The 21929-nt window shown below is 57.3% G+C and overlaps 1 protein-coding gene across 1 annotated transcript in view; it reads right to left on the bottom strand.

The window, feature by feature from the left end:
- Nucleotides 1-3579, bottom strand: part of EPHA10 (EPH receptor A10) — a 43782-nt gene extending 40203 nt beyond the window's left edge. Inside the window, exons 1-3 of the mRNA XM_075773911.1 lie at nucleotides 3466-3579; nucleotides 1996-2060; nucleotides 42-711 (exon numbers count right to left, since the gene is read on the bottom strand). Coding sequence (XP_075630026.1) covers nucleotides 42-711; nucleotides 1996-2060; nucleotides 3466-3568 — 838 coding nt within the window. The 5' untranslated portion in view covers nucleotides 3569-3579. The remainder of the gene's footprint in view (nucleotides 1-41; nucleotides 712-1995; nucleotides 2061-3465) is intronic.
- Nucleotides 3580-21929: the final 18350 nt, after the last annotated feature.

Raw genomic sequence — 21929 nt, 5'->3', positions numbered from 1 at the left:
ACAGACAAAAACTGCCAGAGGACACCGACAGCCACTTTTACCTCTGCATCCCCCGTCCTTCTCCTCGAAGCCGGGGCCGCACGTGCATTTCCCTATGGGGACCAGCCACTCGCCCTCCGCGCTGCAGTGCATCCTGGGGGGATTATCCACGTCCACTTCGGCGTGAGCGACACAAGTGCCCTTAACTTCCACCAAAGTCACGAAGGCCGTCTCTGCCACCGTGTCTGGAAACACGGCCAAGTTCTGCACAGTGGCGAGGCATTTCTTGTAATAGACCCGCACGGAGACCAACGCCACGCAGGCACCCACGTCCTGGAAGCCCAAGTGGAAGCCTCTCTTGCTCAGGTGCCCAATTTCCCTCAGCTCGGTGTTCAGCTTCATCTTACGCTCACCCAGGTCCCCCTGCGTGAAGCTCTCGTCAGCAGCAATGGTGTCGATCTTGGTGTGCTTGCTCTCGTGGACACTGTGGCCAAGGTCGGAGTCAGACTCGACGTAGTACAGATTGAAAGTCTCCTTGCAGGTGCCTGTCACACCAGGGATGCTGTTGCAGTCCCGCAGGGTGAACTTCAGCTCGATGAAGATCCTCTGGCCATCGCGCCTGGCAATCCAGCCTGTCTGCAGCCAGTTGTTCTGGTTTGGCTCCATGACGTTGCAGACCTGGTACGTGCGTATCGGCTTGTAATTCTCATCCACACCGCTGATTTCTTCCCACTGGGGAAAGAACACAAAGGGCTGTAACAGCTCAAGAGCTGCCATGAGCAAGAACCAGCCGCCCCAGCAGAAACACACCGATCAGTATAAATATCCCCACCACAAGCCTTTCCACCCACAGGCCGTTCTATCACAGGCACTAAAAGTCCTTAGCCCACCAAAACCACAAGCGGTAGCAACACGGCGGTGCTGCCGGACCACCTGACACCCGAGATCTTTGCAGAGGTGCAGCCAGAAAGAAGGTACCAGCATCAAACCTTCTAAAGCAAAGTCTAACGTGAAACTGGACACGTCATCTGGTGGGAAGCCAGAGTCTTCGTCTCCCGCACGCGCCTTGGATCTTTTGTCCCCAGGAAGGTGCATCCTGCACAGCAACGCCATGCAGCATAATGCCAGATGGGGCTGGGTTACCCAGAGAAGTCAAAGATGGCCAAGGAGATGTGACGCCAGTCACACCATTGCACAGGGACAAACACCTTCACGAACGGCGGCAGCAGCTTCTCCGTCAGGAGAAGTTTTAGCTGGAACGGGACAAATCCTCTGACTGGAAGTGAAATGGTATTTCCCCAAAGTTACCAGCAGAGATTCTGATTTGTGGAATGATGACTCAACCCTCACAGCCTTAAGGATGACCTGGCAACTACCCAAAGCAATTCTTTCTGGGGGTAAATTTATGCAAGATTGCCAAATGTACCCAAAACAGAGTTTTCTCTGCAGACTAACAGTTGGGCAACAGAGACGACTCCAGGATCTATCGCTATTCCCTCACTTCCATTCTGGAAAATGAACCCGAAGAAGCAAGGAACACTACTCTGAGTTTCCTGACACTCAGCGGCTACAGGCTGACCCTGGCAGCAAAACAAGGACCTGACCAAACAAATCCTGCGTGATGCAGAGCTCCTGACGATCCCACCCCAGCCACAGCCCTCTTCCCCAGGAACTCGCGCTGGCGTGCAAACTGCAACGCAAAGCCTTAACCGGCTGGTGTTTATTTGCTTATTGCAGGAGTGTAAAATTCATTTTGAGGAGGCATTCCATGTTGGCTGCACCGCTCACATAACCAACACTTCACTTCTCGTTCTGCTCCCCGGGGTGCCCGGCGCTGATAAATGTGACAGCTCGTGTCGAACTGCCCCTCCGCCCCCGGCTCGAGGAGACGCCATGGCTGCCAGCCCCCTCCACCGGCTCCACGTGAGCCACCGGACTTCAAATACTGCTGAGCACCAAAAGGCAGCCCCCGCCCCCCCCAACAGCGCAGGGGGACAGTCCCACCTCCGCACTTACCCCGTTTGACGGGTACGAGGTCCAGCCCAGCTCCGCTTGCGACTCCTTCGAGTCCAGCAGGACAACTGCAGGAAGACGACACGTTACAAAGCAAAGTCACTGACCCAGGAAGCCCCAGTAAACCCCCACCCGGCCCGTCCGTCGGGAAGCTCAGCGCCACGCTCCCCTTCCCGGACACCCGCCGGCCCGAGCAGCGGGTCAGGGCCCAGAGCGCAGGGAGCAGCTCCCGCCCCAGCTCCACCAGCCATCGCGTCATCGCGTGAGCACCGAGCACCGCACCGAGCAGGACTCACGCTGCAGAGCTCTGGGCTGCGCATCCAGAGCGGACCTCGCAGTTACGCCATTAGCACCCTAACCTAACGAGGATGACGTCCCAGGGAAGGCTGCAGTGCTTCCCAAGGGACTCTGCAGGACAATCCCTTCGACACCACCAGCCAACGCCGTAACTGTGCCATGCCCGCAGCGTGCGTATCTCCTGGAACCGAGAGGCACTGCTTTGAGACACCGATTTCCTGAAAAGACGACATCCTTTTCCCACAGAACAGCTAATTCTCCGCTGGACGGGAAGAGGCATCTCCCCCAAATTCAGAGATTCGCAATGGTCGTGCAGCGGGCACGCTGACCGGCACGCCGCCTCGTCTCAGACTCCAGACCCCAGATAACGCCCGGGGGGGGGGGGGGGGGGGGGCAGGGGGGCACCCCCGGCCGGCCCTTTCCCAAGCAGCGCTCGGGACGCCGTTCCCGGTGCTGAGCGGGACGGGTCTGTCCGCGGCAGCGCAGCCCCTGCGCGCACCGAACCGTGTCCCCAGGTCACGGCCCGGCGAGGCGGCGGTGAGGGGCGCACCCCGCACGGGGCCAGCGCTGCCCCCAGAGCCGCGGCGGCCCGGCTGGCTCCCGCCGCTCCCTCCCGCCTGCCAGGACGGGCAGCCCCGGCCCGGTACCGGCAGCGCTGCGCGGGCAGCGGGCGCCCGCAGGAGCTCGTTCATTCCCGGCGCCTCTGGTGATCGCGGGGACCGGGACGGCCGAGTCCCCTCGCTCCGGGACCCCCCGTGCTGAGCCGGCTCCCCGCGCCGCACCTGCTCGCCCCGTCCCGCGGGTCCCCGCTCCTCCGCGCCCCGGAGAGCGGCGGCACATCCACCCCACGAAGCCACCGCCGCGCCCGCCGGGGAGCTGGCGGCCACACCGGGGGGGGCGGGGGGGAGGAAGGGGAAGCCCACCCGGACCCGACCCGCCGGCCTCTCCCGGCGGCGCCGGGCACCGCAACGCGCAGCCCGACCCGCCGCGAGCGACCAACGCCGGAGCCGATGCGGCAGCACCGAGCGCCGAGGCCGCCGGGCACAAGGGGCACAGCGCGACCGGGGGGTCCCGGAGCACCGGGGACACGACACGGCCGGCGGTACCGGAGCACCGAGTGCCGCGGCCACGCCGCTCCGCCCGCCCGGTCCCCGCGCGCGCCCCAGCCCGGCTCACCCTGCTCGGCGGCGGCGCGGGGCAGCAGTGGCAGCAGCAGCAGCAGCACCGGCAGCAGCGGCGGCAGCGCCCGGGGGAAGCCGCCGCCGCGCGCCGTCGCCATGGCGCCGCCGACTCCGCGCGCCCCGCGCCGCCGCCGCGCTCCTGCCGCCGCGCCCCGCCCCCGCCCCGCGCCGCCAACCGCTGCCGCCAGCCGCCGCCGGGGCGTGGCCACGGGCCGGCACGGCCAATCCGCGGCGGCCGCCGGAGCGCTCAGTGGGAAGGGGCGGGGCGAAGGCGGGCGCGCAGGTGGGGGGCGTCGTTCACTCTGAAGCCTAATGATGGCAGCTGCAGGCCAGTCCCCGACCAGCCGCGTCTCATTGCGCGATGTGCGGGGCAGGCTGCTGCCGGAACGGGCCGAGCGCAGCGGGGCTCAGCTTTGGACTGCCTGGTACTGCTGCCGAGGGCAGGGCCAGCCCTCCCCATGGAAGCCAACGGACTGCTGGGGCATGGACAGCCCCTGCTGATGCTGAGATGTTGCAACCTTGTGATCACAGCCATAATTACCAGTGCTGTGCCCCTCCCACCCCACCACTGGATAATATTTGCTCCCTGCTGCCATTAACAGGCAGTCAGAGCCTTATCTCTGCACCCCAGGGCCCAGGAGAGCAGCAGGGCAGGTCTTGTTACTGCCCCTGCCTGCATGCCATGCCCAGGAATGCCAGTTTTATGTGAAGCCCTCTCTTCTGCCTTTCTGGGTTGAAATTAGATTCCCAACTTCGCCTCAAGGTCCTCCAAGCCCAGCGGCTGCTGTAAAAGTCAGAGTGGCCAGAAAGAAGCCCCCAGGAAAAGGCAGCCCCAGGCAGGGTGGGTCCTGCCAGACCCACGCGAATGGCAGCGCTGCGGCAGCAAGCACGGCGTGGGGAAGCCGCCATGAGGTTGGCTGGGCTGGGGGAGGCAATTCCCAGCTTGTTGCAGGGAAGGTGCGTGCCACCAGGCCCACAGGCTCCTGCACCAGGGGAGGAACTCCGTGAGGTCTGATTATCGCTAATTGTAGGTGTTGCAGGTCCCTGCAAAATTTAGTCAGGCTGAATGCCCATCAGTTTCCCCCTGATGGCTGACACCGTGATGCCAAAGCGTGTTTATGTAGCAACACTTGTTCCTGTGGGATGTTCCCTTTGCTGTGATTATGTGCTGTCAAACGTAAAACATTTGCAAGTCTGCAATAAAAATATCGAGTCTCCATCTAACGCGGCCTGGCTGGGCTATGGCACCCCGTGCACGGCCCCTGTTCATGGTGGTGGGTGCTCGGACCACAAGCCCTGTGTGCAGCCCCGCGGTGGGGCACCCCCAGCCCTCCCCGTTGCTGCTGGATCCCCGCCGCCGCAGCTGGCCACCCCCGGTGAGGACGGCACGGGACCCAGACGCTGGCTCGGCAGGCGTGAGGAGCACCCAGGGCGGAGGGCTGTGCCCAGACACGGAGAGCAGGGGGCTGGGTCACGCTGGCAGCAGGACTTGCCCAGCTGAACAAAAACCCATGCATGTAACGAGAGGTGCGTGAACGTGCCCATGTGAAAACTGGCGGGGTGCACGGCGCTGCAGGGGAAGAGCAGTCGTGTGTCTGCACAAACGCACTGCATTTGAACGCCTGAAAGCGTTAGACACTAAAGCCTGAATTCTGCGGTGCCTCACACACGTGTAAGTTTGCTGGAGCAGGTATCCTACTGAAGCCTCCTGCCAGTCAGACTCAGATTTGCACATTGCATAATAAGATTAATTAGATATGGTGACTGCACTTCATTTGCCTCATGCCCCAGCTTCTAAGTACTCTTGTCCTGAAGTCAATAAGCCTACCCCCGTGAATACATTTAACCATATGCGAAAGCCCCTGAGCAACCCAGACACCAGCTCAAAACCCCGAGCGCAAAGTTTCTTTAACCTGGTCCACAGGAATTTTGCCTTCCTGAGCATCTTTTAACACCTACGACACTTTTGCTTTCGAGAGGTTTGGGAGGCATTGCATCTGAGTATAAATCTGTTGGAAATCTGGGGCTCTTGGCCAGTTAAGAGGAAGATGCTGCTGCTGCGGCCATTCTGCAGAAATGGAGGAAACATCTTTCAAGCACGATGAGGATTCATAATTGGATTTGACAATATATACCTCTAATATTTCTACTTGCTCTCCATGTCCTCCAGCGCTCCCCTCCCACCCCAAAGCACCGACCCCCCCATATTCCCGCTCAGCCCCCAAAACTGCTATTCAGCTACGGCATCGGCTGCAGCCTGGCAGATCCGGAGGAGGGACCCATGACAGGACACAGACAGCCCAGCCGGACGCCTGCAGCCGGGGGCGTGTTTCCAGCAACCCCTCCGTTTCTCAGCCCCTCTGGAAACACGGCCACTACCTTTTCCTTGTTATCTTCACCGGTGAGAAAATCCCCGTCCCTTTATCAATGCTCCTCCCGGCTGGGAGAGCTCAGTGCTTTGCTGGGCCGGCGCTTTGCTGCGGTGCTGCCGCAGCGCCAGCGCTCCGAGCCCGGCCGATGCTCCCGGCGAGGTCGGGGTACAGCCCCGGGGACTGGGTCACAAGTTCAGATGATTAAAACTCTCCCTCCATCGCTTTACAGGGCAGGGAAGCAAAAGACAGGGTTTATTTATGATCTTCCTCAAGTGGAAACCAGAAGAAGTGACCCATTATTACTGGAGATTTTTCAAGCCACCCAGGAAGAAAAGTGATATTTAGTTGTCGTTAAAGGCTCATAACTGCATAACAATTTCATGCTATGTTAACTTCTAGGTTTTCTTTCGCATATAAATTTTTAAGGAGTAAAATAGAAAAACCCAGCCACTTGACCTTTAATCACAGTTATTTGTGTGATCAGTCAAGTGTGGGAAAAAGCTAGTTTGTGCTTGAAAGATGCCCTTTAAAACTAGATTGCTCTAATATGACACACAACTCACATGGTGTAATATATGGGATTTCACTTACCAGCCTCTGGGGCACAACAGCCTCCCATTTAGCATTCGTGCGCAGGATCTTGCTGCTGGTACGTTGGAAGGTATTAATGTCAGGAAGCAAATCGATAGAGACCCCTGGGACAGGTCCATTCACCACCGAGACCCACGGGAGGTGTACGCATTCATGTCGCTGAAGAACCAAACGGGGAAGAGTATTTTCAATGTATACGGAGGATTTGATGTTAGAGATGTGTTTCACTAGAAGAAGGGTATGTCGCGCTAATAGAGTACAAAGCTTTTCCATTTATCTGAAATATTATTCCAAGCACTTATAAAAGCTTAATATTAGAACAGCCAGAGGTATTTTAATTACGATTTTGAAGTATCATGTTGTTCTGGGGAAATGACCTCATGAATTTTTCTTTGGCAAGACTGGATGACTAAAAGCCGTTGCTGGGGTGAAAGAAACAGAGCAGCTTTTTAAATTGAGACTATATCGGATTTATTCACGATCGGGCACAGCTGATGACCAGCGACGGGCCCCTGAGCCCGCAGACGGGGCTGCGGCACAGCCGAGCCAGCACCAAGGACGTGGCCCCCGGACGTCAGCGAGCGGGACAGAGGGATGCTGTCCCCGGGACGGCACAGCACACGCCGGCTGCCTCCTCCAGCACCAGCGGCATAACGAGGGGCCGCTCGCTGTAACACCCATTGCTCACACCCGGCACTCGGGCAGCTTCCCTTACCCCAGTCCCAAGTGCGATCCCAGCCGCAGGGCGAGCCCGGAGAGACGCGAGCGGGAAAGCTGGGAAGGTGGTTATCCAGGCTCCAGATTGCCAGGGGAACTTCTGCAAAGAGCTGGGGCCAGCACAGCCCAGAAAATGTGTAATTCTCCAAGCTGAGCTATTACCTGCTGTAAGTGGAGACAGATAGTTTTGAAACCACAGTGAAAATAACCCTCCTGGAGAAAAAAAAAAAGAAAAAAATCAATACAAACACCAAGGAAAGAGGATCAGAATCCGAGACCATCAATTCCTGAGATAAAGAGTTGAAAGTCTCAGTGGGAGGACAGCCAGACCTGGACTGAAAAACAAAACTTTGTTTCTTTTGCTGACAAATGACTTTTTATGCTAAAGGACAAAGGAGCCAGGAGGATGTGGGCCTCGGTATGTGGCTGTAAGAGCTGCCCTTGAAGAAAGAAGGAGCAGGCAGAAACCTCACGGAAGCTTTTGTACCTCTCCTTCCTCTTCCACGCTTGAAAGGATTTTCTGACAACGGAAAACAAGGCATTTGTGCAATTTCGTGCTGTTTTGGGCATGTCACAAAAAACACGCTCCAGGACGAGTTTTGCTGTTTCTGCTGTGACGGTGCCGGAGCCAGAGCAGAGCAGGCAACAGCAATACAGCACCCACGTACCCGGCATTAGGTAAATACCCCGCACAGGAACGCGGCAGAGTTAGCGTGGCTCAAGCCATCCGCACCGGGTACCCTCCGCGCCTCGCCAATCCTCTGCTCCTGGCTGATCCCGGGGCTCAGACATCGCTTCCCAGGAGGACCACGCTCCGTCGCAGCCGGTGCCTTCACAGCCTGCTGCCCACAGCGCCGTCTCGTCCTGCGCCACCTCCGTGCTGCTAACTGGTAGAAATCACAGCGAAAATAGAAGTTAATGTAAAGCTTCCCCATAAATCTCATGATCAAAGCTGCACAGCCCTACATCGTGGGCTGCAAAAGGAAAATACTGTGTATTAACTCCTTTTACCTTCTATGTTGTTTGTCTAAAAATAAAAGCAACTAGTGCACTGCATTTGTTTTTAATGGCTTAATTTTTCTGTCAGATGTGTACTCTTTGTTTCAGGATGTCTGTACAATAAATGTTTTGCAGTAGCTCTCTAGCTTTTAAGGTAATCACATAAAAGATCCTTGACTACATAAAGGTAACTAATCTGGGTAAATGCCTTTAAGCATCTTTACGTTTCTTGCTAATGGATTTCTAGGCAGCCCACAGAGATTCATGTGCTAGAAAATAATGTAAAATATAGTAAGTGTCTAATTTTTTTAAACGCCTCACATTCGTCATATACTGAGAAATCCAGAGCTCCAGGCAGCATAAGATCATTATACTTATATAAGTAATACTCCGTTCTGTCATCATCAATATGAAACCCAGCCTTTCACTGGGGGCAAGGATCCATTCAGCGTTAAATTCCAACTCAACCGGAGACAAATTATCACATGCTATTAATTAGAGCCAGACAGGAGGGATCCAGGCGCTGCAATCTGGTGACAATCTGAAGGGCAAGCCAAGGCATTTACTGAGCTCGGGAGTCGAAAACGTTACCTTCTCCCCACCTCGAATCGCGCTCTGGGAGCGGCAGGAGGGATTGCGGAGAGCGATGCCATGCCATGCTTTTTGCTGCGTGGAGCCAAGCAGCTGGCAAAGGCGAGAGGTGGGTGCAAAGCACTTTGCAGAAGCGGGTCTCTCCCAGCACCCCGTGCCCTTCCCACCCCTCTGCCTGCTCCCCTCGGAGCCGGGGCAGGACCGTCCGTGCACAGCAGTGCGGCAGCGCTGCAACTCCGCACCCCACCGGACAGCAGCCCCGTCCCCTTTTTCCCATCGGGGCGCAGGGCTCACGGCACGTCGCCGGCAGCCAGCAGAGCCACAGGGACCCAACACGGCCAAGTTAATGTCAGCGAGTAAACGGTCCCTGGGCAAAACTCTCGTGCTTTATTTCGCCGTCACTTTGCACCTGCATGCAACAGCTCTCCTTGCTCTGCTCCATCAGGATGCCAGCAAGGCAGCACTGCCCTCATCCCGCCGGCAGCCTGACCCGCTGCCATCCTGCCCACGCGCTCCGGGCACGGGCCTGTCCGCCTGTCTCTGTCCCCGGTCGCGCTGGTGGCTTTGGCAGGGTCGGAGGGAACTGCAGCAGCCGCGCAGGAGCAGCCGCTGGGAACACAGCGCGGCGATTCCTCGGGACTTTCAGGCCACTCGCCTTCCCAGCCCTGCTGAGAAAACCCAGAAGCCGAGTACCTGCTGCAGGCAGGGACGAGGAGCGAGGGGCGCTCCTCACGCAGGCACGCTGTCTCGCCTCTTCCGGCGTCGAGGGGTTACGAAGGGTCCCTGGCCCGCGCGGTGCCGTGCCTGCGCTGCTCCCAGGACCCGGCTGTCCCGGGGTGCCCCAGCCCGGGCTGAGTGTGGGTCCTCGTGCTGCCTTCGGCTCCGGTCACAAAACCCCTGTAAGGGAAAAAGCACCTATTTTAAGAGCTCTCTGATATAATTATCTCTGCGGAGGAGGAACCAACGGATGCACAAGTGCAGACAGGCCACCTAATTCTGCAGATTTATTACACGCATTAATTAGACTCGCTGTGCTGCTCCCAGGGGGACTCAGACCCACAGCCGTGCAGCTCTGTGTTGGTGGCACGCGGGGATGGGGGTGCATGGCGGAGCCGGAGCTGGAGCCAGTGCCGAGAGCACGAGGCCGGTGAAGCCACCGGCTGCTGGAGAAGGCAAGGCCAGAACCCTCGGGCTCTTCTTCGGCAGCATCCGGGGCAGCCGCAGCCCCTGCAGGTCCCGGGGGTCTGCCCGGGCTCCCCCACCCCTCCTGCCCCTCCACAGCCATAGGTGGGCTCAGCGTGGGGGGGGGCCAGGCAGAAACCCACCCGCAGCGGGGGGCTGGCTGGGCAAGGGTCCTGGACAGGTAATTAGTGTCAGAAAGGAGATTTTGAAGGACAACAAATAAACAAAGGGAATCAATCAAGCAGACTCAGAGCCTCACGCAGGGCCGATACCAGGCTGGAACATGCAGAGGAGAAAGAAGTACTTTTTAGTTTTCCCAGGAGAAAAGGACGGTTTGCATTTGCTCAGCTCTGTCCCAGCACAGGAAGGGTTTGGTTCATTTTGCTTCTCGCTGAGTAAACCGCTGCTTCTGGCTCTGCTCTCAAAGGTCACTCCAGCCCAAGAGCTGCTCGACCAGTGTGTGAAGGCACAGACACCCGGCGTCGCCTGCTAATGGCAGACGTGTGGGAAAACTGCAGCAAACCCATCCCGGCGGCTGGGCGGCTCCGGAATTTCACATGGAGCAGTGGGGATTTGCTGGTTGCCAGGACAGGGGCAGGGGAGCTCCTCTCACAGCTGGCCCCGGTGCCTGGCACGGCCACCAGCCCGGACAGACCCTGCCCTCCCTCAGCACAGCACCGTGATCCCCAAACACCCCACGCGTGCAGCAGCCAGGGGACCGGCACGTCCCCGAGGGTCGTGGCAGTCACCACTGACCGTGGCTCCGACACTCACCTGGGCGGCATTGGTCAAGAGGAAACCGTTTGGTGCCAAGAGAAAAGTAATTTAGAGCTCCAGGGGAATCCACCTGTAATTTAGTGCTAATTAATGTCCAATTAGTTAAAGTAACATACTGAATTTGGGACTATGTCCTGCCTCACCCATTCAGTCACTTCTGAGCTAGAGGATCAGAAATACCGACCTCCCGTGCTCCCACAACCAAGGAGCGCAGGCGCCGGGGCCGGTGCCGTCCCCAGCAGGACCCCGGAGTCTCCTGGAGCCGCTCTGCCCCGCCGGCCTCCGCGCCAGCCCTTTGCTGCTGGCAGGAAGCGCAGACCCTGGCGATGGAGACATGCACAGCACAGTTACAACCGGGCTGCGTGGGGTTCCCCCGCAGAGAGACGCCCCAGCTCCCCCGGGCCAGGTTGGTCCTGCCCTGCAGAGATGCTTTGCCAGTGGTGCTGAATACGGGGCAGGACCTCGGCACCCCGGTCTTTGCACAGGCGGCTGCTTCACGCTCAAACAGCCCCTCTGCTGCTTCTGCTCTTACTCGGGCTGAAAGACAGAATTGCAGACTGAGAGCTCAGGTGTGTGAGCCTCTGAGAGCCGAGGTCTGTGATAGAAATGATGATATACCTCAAGTATAATGGTGCAAACAACCATTATCATAATTTTGATACCAATTACATGTAATTTGAACAAAGGAGTTGTCCCAGCTTTGATTTGCTGTCCTTGTATTCCTGGCTGGTTTCATTAAAATCACTTATAGAGATTTGCAGCAGTTCTGTTTGAAGTGCTGTCATTAGGATTTTCATTTTCAGTGGCGTCGGAAATAATTTCACAGCAGGCTGTTTATGTTTTACAAAGGGATCTGCAGCGTGTGGCCATCGCTCCTGGTCAGATGCGTTTCAGACAGAGCGGTCCTGCTGGTCCTGCGGCGACGCGAGGTGAGTGCCTGGCCTCGAGAGCCGGGGAAGGATGCTCCAGAGCTGCCCCGGTGCCGAGCTCTCACCGCAGCCCGTGCTCTTCCCAAAGTGCCAGCGTGCCTCGGGCATTGGTTTCCCTGTTTCACAGTGTTTCCCCTATTTGTTAAGAGATTTTTTTACCTTTAAGTCTTTGCGCTGAGTCACCATTTAAAATCAATTACCAAGATTTCTAACTTTATTGGCCCCACACTAACGTGGCAGTAAACGTCCACTGAAGTGACGGCACTGAGCTACAGCAGATTTCCTCGGGGTGAACGCTGCTTGGGCTCCTATTCATTAGGCAATCAAAGATGCAAGTTGCATGACGCCCTGATGAAGAAGGACGCTTCGGGACTCGCTCCATAACTCAATCACCACAAGCCACTTGCCAATTATCCCTTAGTCACGGGGTGAGGGTGACGGGGAGGTCATGCAAAGAGTCTTTTTCATTTGTCCGTGATAAAAGAGGGTAATATACTTTGCAAATGATAATTAGCAATTTACTCCAGCTGGGGCTAATTCCTAGATGCATTTTGCACTCCAGGACTCGGCACTTGGGCAGACTCTAAATAAGGCACCAGCACGGCACGTCCAGCTCCATTAAAGCTCGCTGGTAATTACAGAGCGCTCGGTGCGCAGCAGAGAGCTGGACAGCTTCCCGCGCCCGCGGGTGCCTCCGCTCCGCCTGCCACCGTGCCGGGGTGGACGCGGCCCCCCGGAGAAGCACCACCGGGCGCTGGCCGCGCTGGCCCCCGGGACGCCTGCCAGCTCCATCCCGATGATGGAGAGAGAGGGATCCTCCCCGGCCGGCGCATCCCGGCAATGCTCCCGGCCCGTGGCTCGGCGCTGCCGCCGGTGGCAGGGGCTTTGGGGGAAAAGCCCCGCAGCCCCGGGGAAGCGATAAATTTGGTTTCATTATAACGGTGCACTCACATCCCAGGGCGAGATTGCCACGTAGGTTCGCAAAAATACTGCTTAAATAAACAGAAAGGGAGGAAATGCTGGAGAGAGTGTCCAATCTGCATTATAATTAGGGGAAAGAATAACAAATGGCAGAAACAACCTGTTCCCATCTGCAGCTGCAGTTTGTTCCTACTGTATCTGAAAGGCCACGCACCATCCGTACCAGGAGCTTTCTCTGGAAGTGTATGAATGTTTCATTCAGCAAGAGAGGAAAAAGAGCATCTTTTTTTGCGTGTATTGCAGATTCTGCTGTAATGAAGCATCAGAGAGAATTTATCAACCCAGACACTTACTGCTGTCTCCAGTCTGGTAGCAAAAGTGGGGCCTGCACCCCCGAAAGCTCTCCATGAAGAGAGCCAACGTGGACACTGCGGTTAGGCTCCGGAGCTGGGGGTCACCCCGGTGTGGGGCCGGGTCTCTGCCCCACGCAGCGGTTCAGGGCCACCGGAGTCACCACCGGGCCAGCCAGAGTGGGAGGGTACGGTGCTCAGGGGATACGTTTGAGACATTATTCAATCCACACTAATTTATCCGTAAACCTTGCTAATGAGGCTGATAGTGTAGGAATGGAGAGAAAGCAGCATTATTATCTGTAAACAGCGGCGGCTGACAGCATGTTTAATCACAGGCTGCGTAATGGTAACATCGGTGGAGGGCGAGATTAGACACTTCTCCAATTAGTCATACGCCAAAGGCACGAACGCGGCGCCTGAGAGTCACTTAACCCACCGAGGAGAGGGGCCGAGCCCAAAGCGGGGGGCTGTCCCGGCAGGGGGGAGGCAATGGGGGCCGGGGGCAGGCAGGGCTGGAGCCGTCACCGACACCGCGGCTCGCACGGGCTGGGAGCGCAGAGAGCCCGGGCTCCGCCGCAGAGCCAGGCACGGCCAATGCCAGCACCCAGCACCCGGCACCCAGCACCCAGCGCTGCCTCCCTGCTCTGCCAGCCGCCCGCTCCTAACAGGATTTTGCAATCTGCGGTGGATGTGCTAATGGGATAGAGAGGTAAAGAGTTCATCCTACTCACTTTTCTCTGCTGCTTTCCTTTTTTTCTGAGCATCTCTCTCCCGGTTTTCTCTGGCTCACCTCTCCCTGCCCGAGTGCTCCTGAGGTCTGCAGATTAAAAGCATTAATAAGAGCCAGAAATTATTACATGAATCCTATTTATCACAAAGCAAATGGTATCTAGCAGGCTACAGCCTTGGGAGCCGTGGCCGTTGTTTTACAAGAAATGCTGTCAAGGCCGTGGGGTTTCTCCTTCCCTGGCCCCCAAGTCTGGGCGACGCGGCTGCGGGCGAGCAGGCAGCTTGCAGGACCGGGGGGGAACGCAGAGATGAGAAAGCAGCTACAGGAGCCGGTGCCGGAGGAGCACAGGGGGAGAGCGAGAGGCCAGTTCTCTGCAGAGACTGGTGCAGAGCCTGCACGGGCTGCAGGGGGAACTGGATGTGCCGGGCACCACGAGGTAGCAGGATACGGCCCCGACCCCCGGGTAACCGGGGCTGCAGCGTTCCCGCTGCCAAGTCCGCTTCCGCGGCTGGCGAGATTTTCGCACATGCCCTCTCTTCCTCCTGATCCCAACATCTTGGGTTAAACCAGTAGCTCCTCTGTGGTGAAATCCAGGTGTTTTGATTTATCTGTGAGAGATCTCATTATCAGCCACAGCAACAGAGACTCTGACCTTTCATGTCAGGGCCCCTTTGAATTTACTTTCTGCCCCGAGGTACAAAAGAAACCATGAGAAATCAATTTTCTTTCCTCCAAGACCCCCTAGTTTTCAAGAACTTTTAAAGGGCAGAGAAACCATAACTGGGACATCTTCTACCTTTAAAAAGGTCCTTCATCATGTTAGATTTTGATTAATCAGCCTCCTACTCTCCCATCACTCCCACAGGGCAGATCGCTGGAGACCTCCCCGCAGCCCCTCTCTGCAGAGGGAGAGGAAGGCGGCGGGGGCTGGGGGAGCCGCGGCCGCCTTGCGAGGAAGGCTCCAGCCTCCGCGCCAGCCTGACCTCCTGGTCCTGGTCCCGTCGGCAGGGATGCTCTGGGGAGCACCGCTGGTTGCTGGTTTCTGCTCCCCCGGTACCGCTCGCTGTGGCTGCCTCCAGGCTTTGAGACGGTTCCTGGGGCTGCAAACGCAGCCGAGCCCAACACGGAAGGGGATGAGGCTGCTCGCCCCAGCCCCAGCCCCAGCCCCGGTCGGCAGGCACAGGGGCCTGGAAGCCCTGCAGACTCTGACTGGCAGCAGGCAGCTTCCTCTGCCTGCCAGATGACATGCATAATTCAGGCAAAATATTCATTTAAGACCGTCTGAGCCACGGTAATAAAGCAGACATTATGACAATACAGATCAATAAGTCCAGAGAGGATCCTTTGCTGAAACACGCTGCAATTGTTCAAACCAAGTCTTAATTGTGACAGGAATTGATTTCTCTTTTCTAATATCCCTGACTTTTAATTAAAAGGTAGTTAAGTAGACGATACATTTCCAGGATCATTTAGAGGCAGGACAACATCAAGGAGCGCACACTTAAAATGCAGAAATGGTGCCTTGTTAATACGAGACTGCAGCCTGGGGAGCTGCTCCGTGCTGATTCAGAGATGCCGGTGGCTGAGCGGGGCACCGGGATGCTGGGACCCCCGTGCCGGCTCCCACAGCCCGCGCTGCCCTCCGCCCCGGCCTCAGCAGGGACACGGGCACGTTCCCGCTCGTTCTCTCCCGCTCCCCAGGGTCCTCCATCCATCTGCATTTCACACCCTCTTGCACACACGAGTGCATCTAACAGCTCTGATTATCCTGCAGGCTCCAGCGCTTTGCTTTGCCCTTGGACGGCGGCACGTGGCAGAGGCTGGCAGGGCAGGCAGGGCGGGCAGGGCAGGCAGGGCAGGCAGCGCAGGCAGGGCTGGTCCCACAGCACGCCAGGGAAGGCAGCCACTGCAGCACCAGCTGCCCCAGGAGCTCAGCAGGGTGGGCGCAGCCCCAGCACAGCCTTTCCCCCGCTCCCATCCTGCGGCCACGCACCTTGGGATGGTCCTGAGACGTGTCCGCAGCCAGGGAGGGGCTGGGAGGGGGGAGTGCTGGAGCCCCTGCGAAGGGGGGGGATGAGCTCCTCCAGCCTTTTTTTTTTTTTCCCGGGAGCGGGGTGGCAGTGGCACGGCACAGCAAGACGTGCAAGGAAGCCAACTGTGAACCAGCCAGACGCTTCTCAATCATCCTCTATTAGACTAAAACAGACCAAAGCACCTTAATCTGACTGGAGGGACGCCATTAACATCAGAGACTCCATTAAAAGAAGAAATGGGCCTTTTATCTACTAATCAAGAATCATAAAGGAGAAAACCTTGGAAGACACCCATAAATTCCCTAATGCATCCCCCGGGAAACCCCAGCACTGCAGCTCGCAGCACGGCACAGCGGCTCCTGCGCTATCCCAGCCAGCCGACCCCACCAACACATCCGTGAGGCCAAGGCATCGGCCGGGCAATTTAACACGACAGACCCACAGCCGTCCGTATTGGAGGCAGCAGCATCTCACCAGGTGGCCGAGCCATCTCTACGGGCAGCCTGTCCCTGCCAAGCGGTCCCTCGCCGGGGAGCAGAGCTCTCGGGCTGCGCGGGTGCTGGGGCAGACGCCGGCTGAGCATCCCCGTGCTCTCTGGCACTGCGGCATTGCCCTGCCGGGACCAGCCCACCCAGCCCGGTGGAGCCGAGCATCGGTCAGAAGCTCCTCTCCTGCCTCCGGGACGAGGGGCTGGACCCAGAGCCAGAGCTTTGCCAGGTTCGCACTCCCCCGGGGCAGACGGGCCCCGAGGGACCATTACCTCCCATCGCCTGAGCTTTAATAACGGAGCGTTAAGCAGGACTAATCAAATCTCCCCTGCCTTACCACCCAGTCTGGCTGCTGCTTGGAAAACACGTGTGATGTAATCAGGGAAGTGGCATTTGGACCAGGTCCATAAGAAAGTGAGTAGTAATTTAATGGTAATTTAGGGCTCTCCCTGCTGCCTGGAAGTCAGACTTGGACCAGCGAGTCCTGGCCGAGCACCCTCTGCCTCCCGTCCCCATCGCTCGGCACAGCCGCCCCCACGCCCCACATCCAGCGGCTCTGCCGGGCTCGGCCGCACGGCTCGTGAGGAGGAAGGGGCTGCGCACCCCCCCGCTCCGCTTCATCCGCCCGCTCCACACGCCCGGGAGGGCCCCTTCCCCACAGCCCGCACAGCCGCAGCCGTGCAGCCGGCCCAGATGCGGCACCCGCAGCACGGGCAGAGGACGAGAGGTGCGTGTCACCTCCTCGTGAGCTCTGGCCGTGGAAATGGGAAGCACGGCTGGAGCAGGCAGGCGTCCGGACCACGGGACTTCACCTGCGCGCTCCGAGCGATGGGACAGGGGTGGGCTGCATCCCGGGGGAACAGCCAGAGCCGGCGCAGAGCTCAGACCCACGGAGGAGCAAAGCCACGTTTTCGAACCTGACATTTTCAACCGCAGTGGTTGCAGCACGTCTTGCCATCGAACTATGGTCGCAAGCAGCTGTTTATACTCTTTGAAAAGCTTTTTCTCTTTACCCTTATCAATACACGCAAGCACCAGCACAGAGCTGCATGGTGAGCTGCTGTATCAGTCCTCATCACAGGGCTTTGGAGAGGACAGTAATTACTTCTCAATATTGGAGTTCCCCACGCACATACCCTCCTCTGCATCGACAAACCTGCCTGCCAGGGTCTTGCTCAAAGCCAGCAGTGATGAAATCTGGAGCAGCAGTACAAAGCAGGGAGAGGTCCGGGTTCCAGAGACCCTGTCTCTGCATTGAAAGGTGCTGGGATAGCTTTTGGCCATTCTCACAAAATATATCTGGTATTTACTCTGCTGGTGGGTACCTAAGCCTAAGTGGTCAGACACTGCGGCAAATCCTGTTTCCCTAGGACTGATTAGATTAGAGAGCAGAGGTGCTTGAGAGCTTGCTGATATTGCCAGGAAAGAAGAGCAAAGACTGAAGAAGATTCTCAGAAACATCCACGCCCTGCTATTCTTCCCCAAAGCTGCTTGTTCATGCCAGTTAGAAACGCAGAAGCATCCCCTTTGCAAATACGGTCCATTTGTTTATATTATTGGGCTCATCAAATACAAGCCAAAACACAGACAGTGACAAATGGTCTCCTGGCTTTTTGACACACATCCCCCCTCCAACAGCCCCACTACGCCGCATCCCTGCCAAACACGCCAAATATACACCAAATACACCAAATACAAAGGGCAACCCCTCGGCCGCTCTGCCCCTTTCCTGGCTGCACCATCTCCACGAGCGAGGCGTCCCTTCTCTGGCCGTGGGGACGTCCGGTCCCATCCCCGCGCCCGAGGGGCTGTGCTGGGGAGCCGGGGCAGACAGCCCTCACCTGCAAGGAGCGGGGCGAGCAGCAGCACCGCCACGGTCTGCCTTCCCCTAAAGCCTCCTTCCTAGAAAGAGGAAATCCAGCGACTGAGCACGTGAACAACCCCCCCAGGGAAGGATAACGCTGTCTGGCAGGGACATCGCTCTCAAGAAGGAGCAGAGTAGCCCAGACGAGCTCCCAAAGAATTTGCGGTGCTATAACACCTCTTCATGCTGTTAAGCTTTTAATTCATCCAGCTTTGTTACCTCGGATATTTCGTTCTCTAAATCAATGCAGCCCCCAGAATGATAAAATCCTTCATTAATACCACTGGGCTATTGCCTAAAACAACAGCACACAATCTGGTGCTTTTTAGTTTGATTTTGCCGTCGCTTGGGACAGGATTAGAGAGAAATATATCTACTAATTCTTCCAATATCCTTCAGCAAACATGAGCTCGGACCAAAGAGGACATGGGATGCCAGTGCTAGTAATTGGAAAGAAGCTTTTCATTTGCAGATGGTCGGAGACCCTCGATGGCACCCCAGGCTTTGACATAATTATCGCAGGCACAGAGCAGCTGCCAACCGGCACAGTACTTGAGTGAAAAGGAAGAGAGCTGCTTAATCATACAGCCTCTCTTCCTAAAAGGGGGCTTTCATCCTTGTTCAAACCCTTTGCAGGGGTGCTGCGTGAAGCATAAATCAAATATCACAGAAGGGACTTACATACAATTAGTGGCTCTGCTCGCTCAGACAGAAATTAGCGGTTTGCCTTTGAAGGGGTGGAGGCAGTGCCATCTCCTGCTGCAGAGGTGGGGGCAGACACTGGTGGGACCCCGGCCCCGTGCTGCCGGGACCCGCACCACCGGCAGCAGCAGGCAGGTCTCTCCTGGCCGCAGCCGTGCCGGGATGGGACCGAGCCCTCCGCCCGCAGCAAGGGGGGAACGGGCACCTGCGATGCTGCGACGCAAAGCCCGATGCTCGAGCCCCTCTGCCCGGCCCTACGAGACCACTGTGCATCTGCTGGAAAAACCTCCTTGTGAAGCAGCTCGGGCCATTTTCCGCAGGCCAGAGGATGGTGATACTGAAGGCCAGAGGGAATCATCTTATGTCGCACTGATAAACTCAGGTCTTTCTCCAGTGCAGCTGTTCCTAGCTGATGAACTCCACTTATAGCAGAAAGCGTTGCCAGGCCCGAAGCACAGCATTGCACTTTGTAATAACGAATTTCATCCCAGTTACCTTACTCCTGCATCTTTCTCTGAAATATTCCAGTGCCCTGAGCCATCAGCGCCCTGTGCCTGCGGCGCGTTTCCCAGTCCCGAGGGGTCCCTCCAGCCGGATCCCCACCGCCCCACGCCACTGCCCTGCGGCTGCCGTCTTTCCCCAGTTCTTACTCGCCTTGCCACCCTTGCTCTCATCTCAGTTTGCTGTGTTTTAGCCAACGGTTTGTTTCACATTTGACTGCAACGCGCGCGGTTTAGATCTCCTGCGCTCCCGTTCTCTGGCAAGTAACCGCTCGGACGCCTGCCTCGCCGCGGCGCGCACCGGACAGCCTGCCTGGATCGCCTGCTGAGGGACCCGTGGTACATCTTATCCCACTTTCCATTTACTGCTGGGTTTTTGGAGCTGTTTGTAATCCAGCTAGCTCAAGTGTTGCGGCATCACAGTGGCCTTTCCCAAACAAGCCAGAATTTTCCGGCCGGACACCTCTGGCTTTGTGTCAGGTTCCAGTTTCCCTGGCCGGCGAGTCCCATTGCCTGCCAGTCATTAAGTTCACATCCAGCCATTAAGCTCACATCGTCTGCTGGCCTGTCCTTACAGCGTCAGGATGGCTGCGGTCAATGCTGACAGCTCTCTGGGGTTGTTTACACGCCTGCAGAAAGGTTTAGCCTCACCAAACATCCACATAAAGGAACGTGGCAGCCGGGTCTGAGATGACTTGTCATCCACCCCTGCCCACAGACAGCCCCCGGCAGGGAGCGGGGCTCTGCGCATCCTCGTGCGGCACTGGGACCAGAGCCGAGGGAGCAGCCTGGCCCTGGCACTCGGCGCAGGATTGCGGTTTATGTTGTGTTTTCTCTTGTAACTCTCTGTTCCCGACCTTGTAACTGTTAACTCTCAAAACCTGACCTTAAGCCTTGCTAAATAAATTTTTCCTCTGTGTTACCGTAAGGGCTGTGCGATGCCGGGAACGACGCTCAATCAAGGCAAGCCGGAGAAGCAAAGGGTCTCCGCGGGGCACGCCGGGCACGCACGGGGCTGGGAAGCTTTGCCAGCTGCCAGCACAGACCCACACCTCGTAGCACGTTTGCCTCCCTGCAGAACAGAGCAATAGAGAAAACCCCCAGGATTCGGCAGGGTTGGGAAGCAGCACCAAGCGGGGCCATGGCCGGAGCCCAGAGCCGTGCAGAGGTCCCGTGGGAAGGAGCCGGGTAGAGCCGGGACACCGGCGCGTGCTGCGGGACGGACGGGCTGGGCCAAGCCTGGAGCGGGTCCGCCGCGCCGCAGGCACGGACCGAGAGCTGGCTGCGACCCACCACGGCACGTCAGCCCCGTGAGACGCGTCCCGCTGCCCTGGCGTCCCGCTCACCCACCGGCCGCTGCCGAAGAGCAGCCGCGGGTAAATCACAGCGGCGACGACGTCTCGGGAGGGGGAGCACGAGCAGAGCAGCCAGATGCCACGTAGACTTCAGAGAGCAGTAAAGTAATTAAGTATTGACTCAAAATGTCCTAAGCGAGCCCTGGATGCACATTACATTCTGCTTAACTCAATAATTACCATATATATTATCCCTTTCCGCACTCTGTCATTATTAAGCTAAAAGGTCTGTAATTAGCTACTTGGTTTAAGTGTAAGATTTTAATTAATTCATATTATGAAATATAATTGCTTATTAGAGATAATGTTGCATTTTCTATCACATCAGTATCTCTCCCTAATATTTTAACCAAAATACAATAGTTTGTCACAGTGGGTGAGCAGAGGTTTTATTAATCAGGCACCGAGATGCAAAACACCAAAAAGAAACCAAAGCCAAAAGAAGCCAACAAAGCAGTAAACGATTTGGTACAGACCCGCTCTCAGAGTCATCCCCCCTTCCAAAACTGAGCAGGACGTATGGCGGTGTCCCTTCCACCCGGGGGGCAGAGGGGGAGGCTCCGACCCATCAGACCAAGGTCTGCAACGGTCCCGTCCGCACGCCCAGCACGCGCGAACGCCCGCGCCGCGGGGCGACACTGCTGCCGAGAGCCGCAGCCACCGACGCGGACCACACAGAAACACGAGCGACGGCCGCCGCAAGCCGTCAGGAGATTTGCCTGATGGGGCTTGCAGAAACGGGCAGGGCAGGCAGCGCCGCCGTCCCAGAACAGAGGAGACGGTTTCACGGCGTCACCGCTGCGGGAGCCCCGTCCCGGCAGTGGCCGAGGCAGAGCGGCTGAGCTAGAGAGCGGTCAGCGGAGCGGGGGGGGCGCAGCCGGGGTCTGTGGGTTTTGTCACCCCTCCCAGCTCTCCTGGCATCCGAGGAACGCAATTTGCAGGGAGCCATGTTCTTCGCTTAACGAGCCTTGTTAGTAAACTCACCTGAAACTCCGTTTTCCCTTCGCACTTGCCGGCGGCCGCAGGGGAACCTGGTTCAGCGAAGGGGCTGCAGCTCCCGCTGCCCAAGCCAGCCCCATCGCCCGCCGACAGCGCCGTGGCCCGGCATCTGCAAATGTATTTAGCTGATGATTTAAGCTTTGATTCCATTTAATTTAGATGTTAGAAGAGTTTTATTTTAGGACTTAATATGTTATTTATGAAGGTATGTCAACACAGCACATCAATTTAGCAGCTGTTGCTAGTTTACTATGAGACGCGGTTTAAGACAGGACAATCTGTCTCGCTATGTAACGTCAATTCTGTGGCACTTACACAAATGCAAAATCACTACAACATTAGAAACAAACAACAGC

Source organism: Balearica regulorum, chromosome 22 (genome assembly GCF_011004875.1).
Source record: "Balearica regulorum gibbericeps isolate bBalReg1 chromosome 22, bBalReg1.pri, whole genome shotgun sequence".
Lineage (NCBI taxonomy): Eukaryota > Metazoa > Chordata > Aves > Gruiformes > Gruidae > Balearica > Balearica regulorum.
This window is presented reverse-complemented; position numbering and strand designations above follow the sequence as displayed.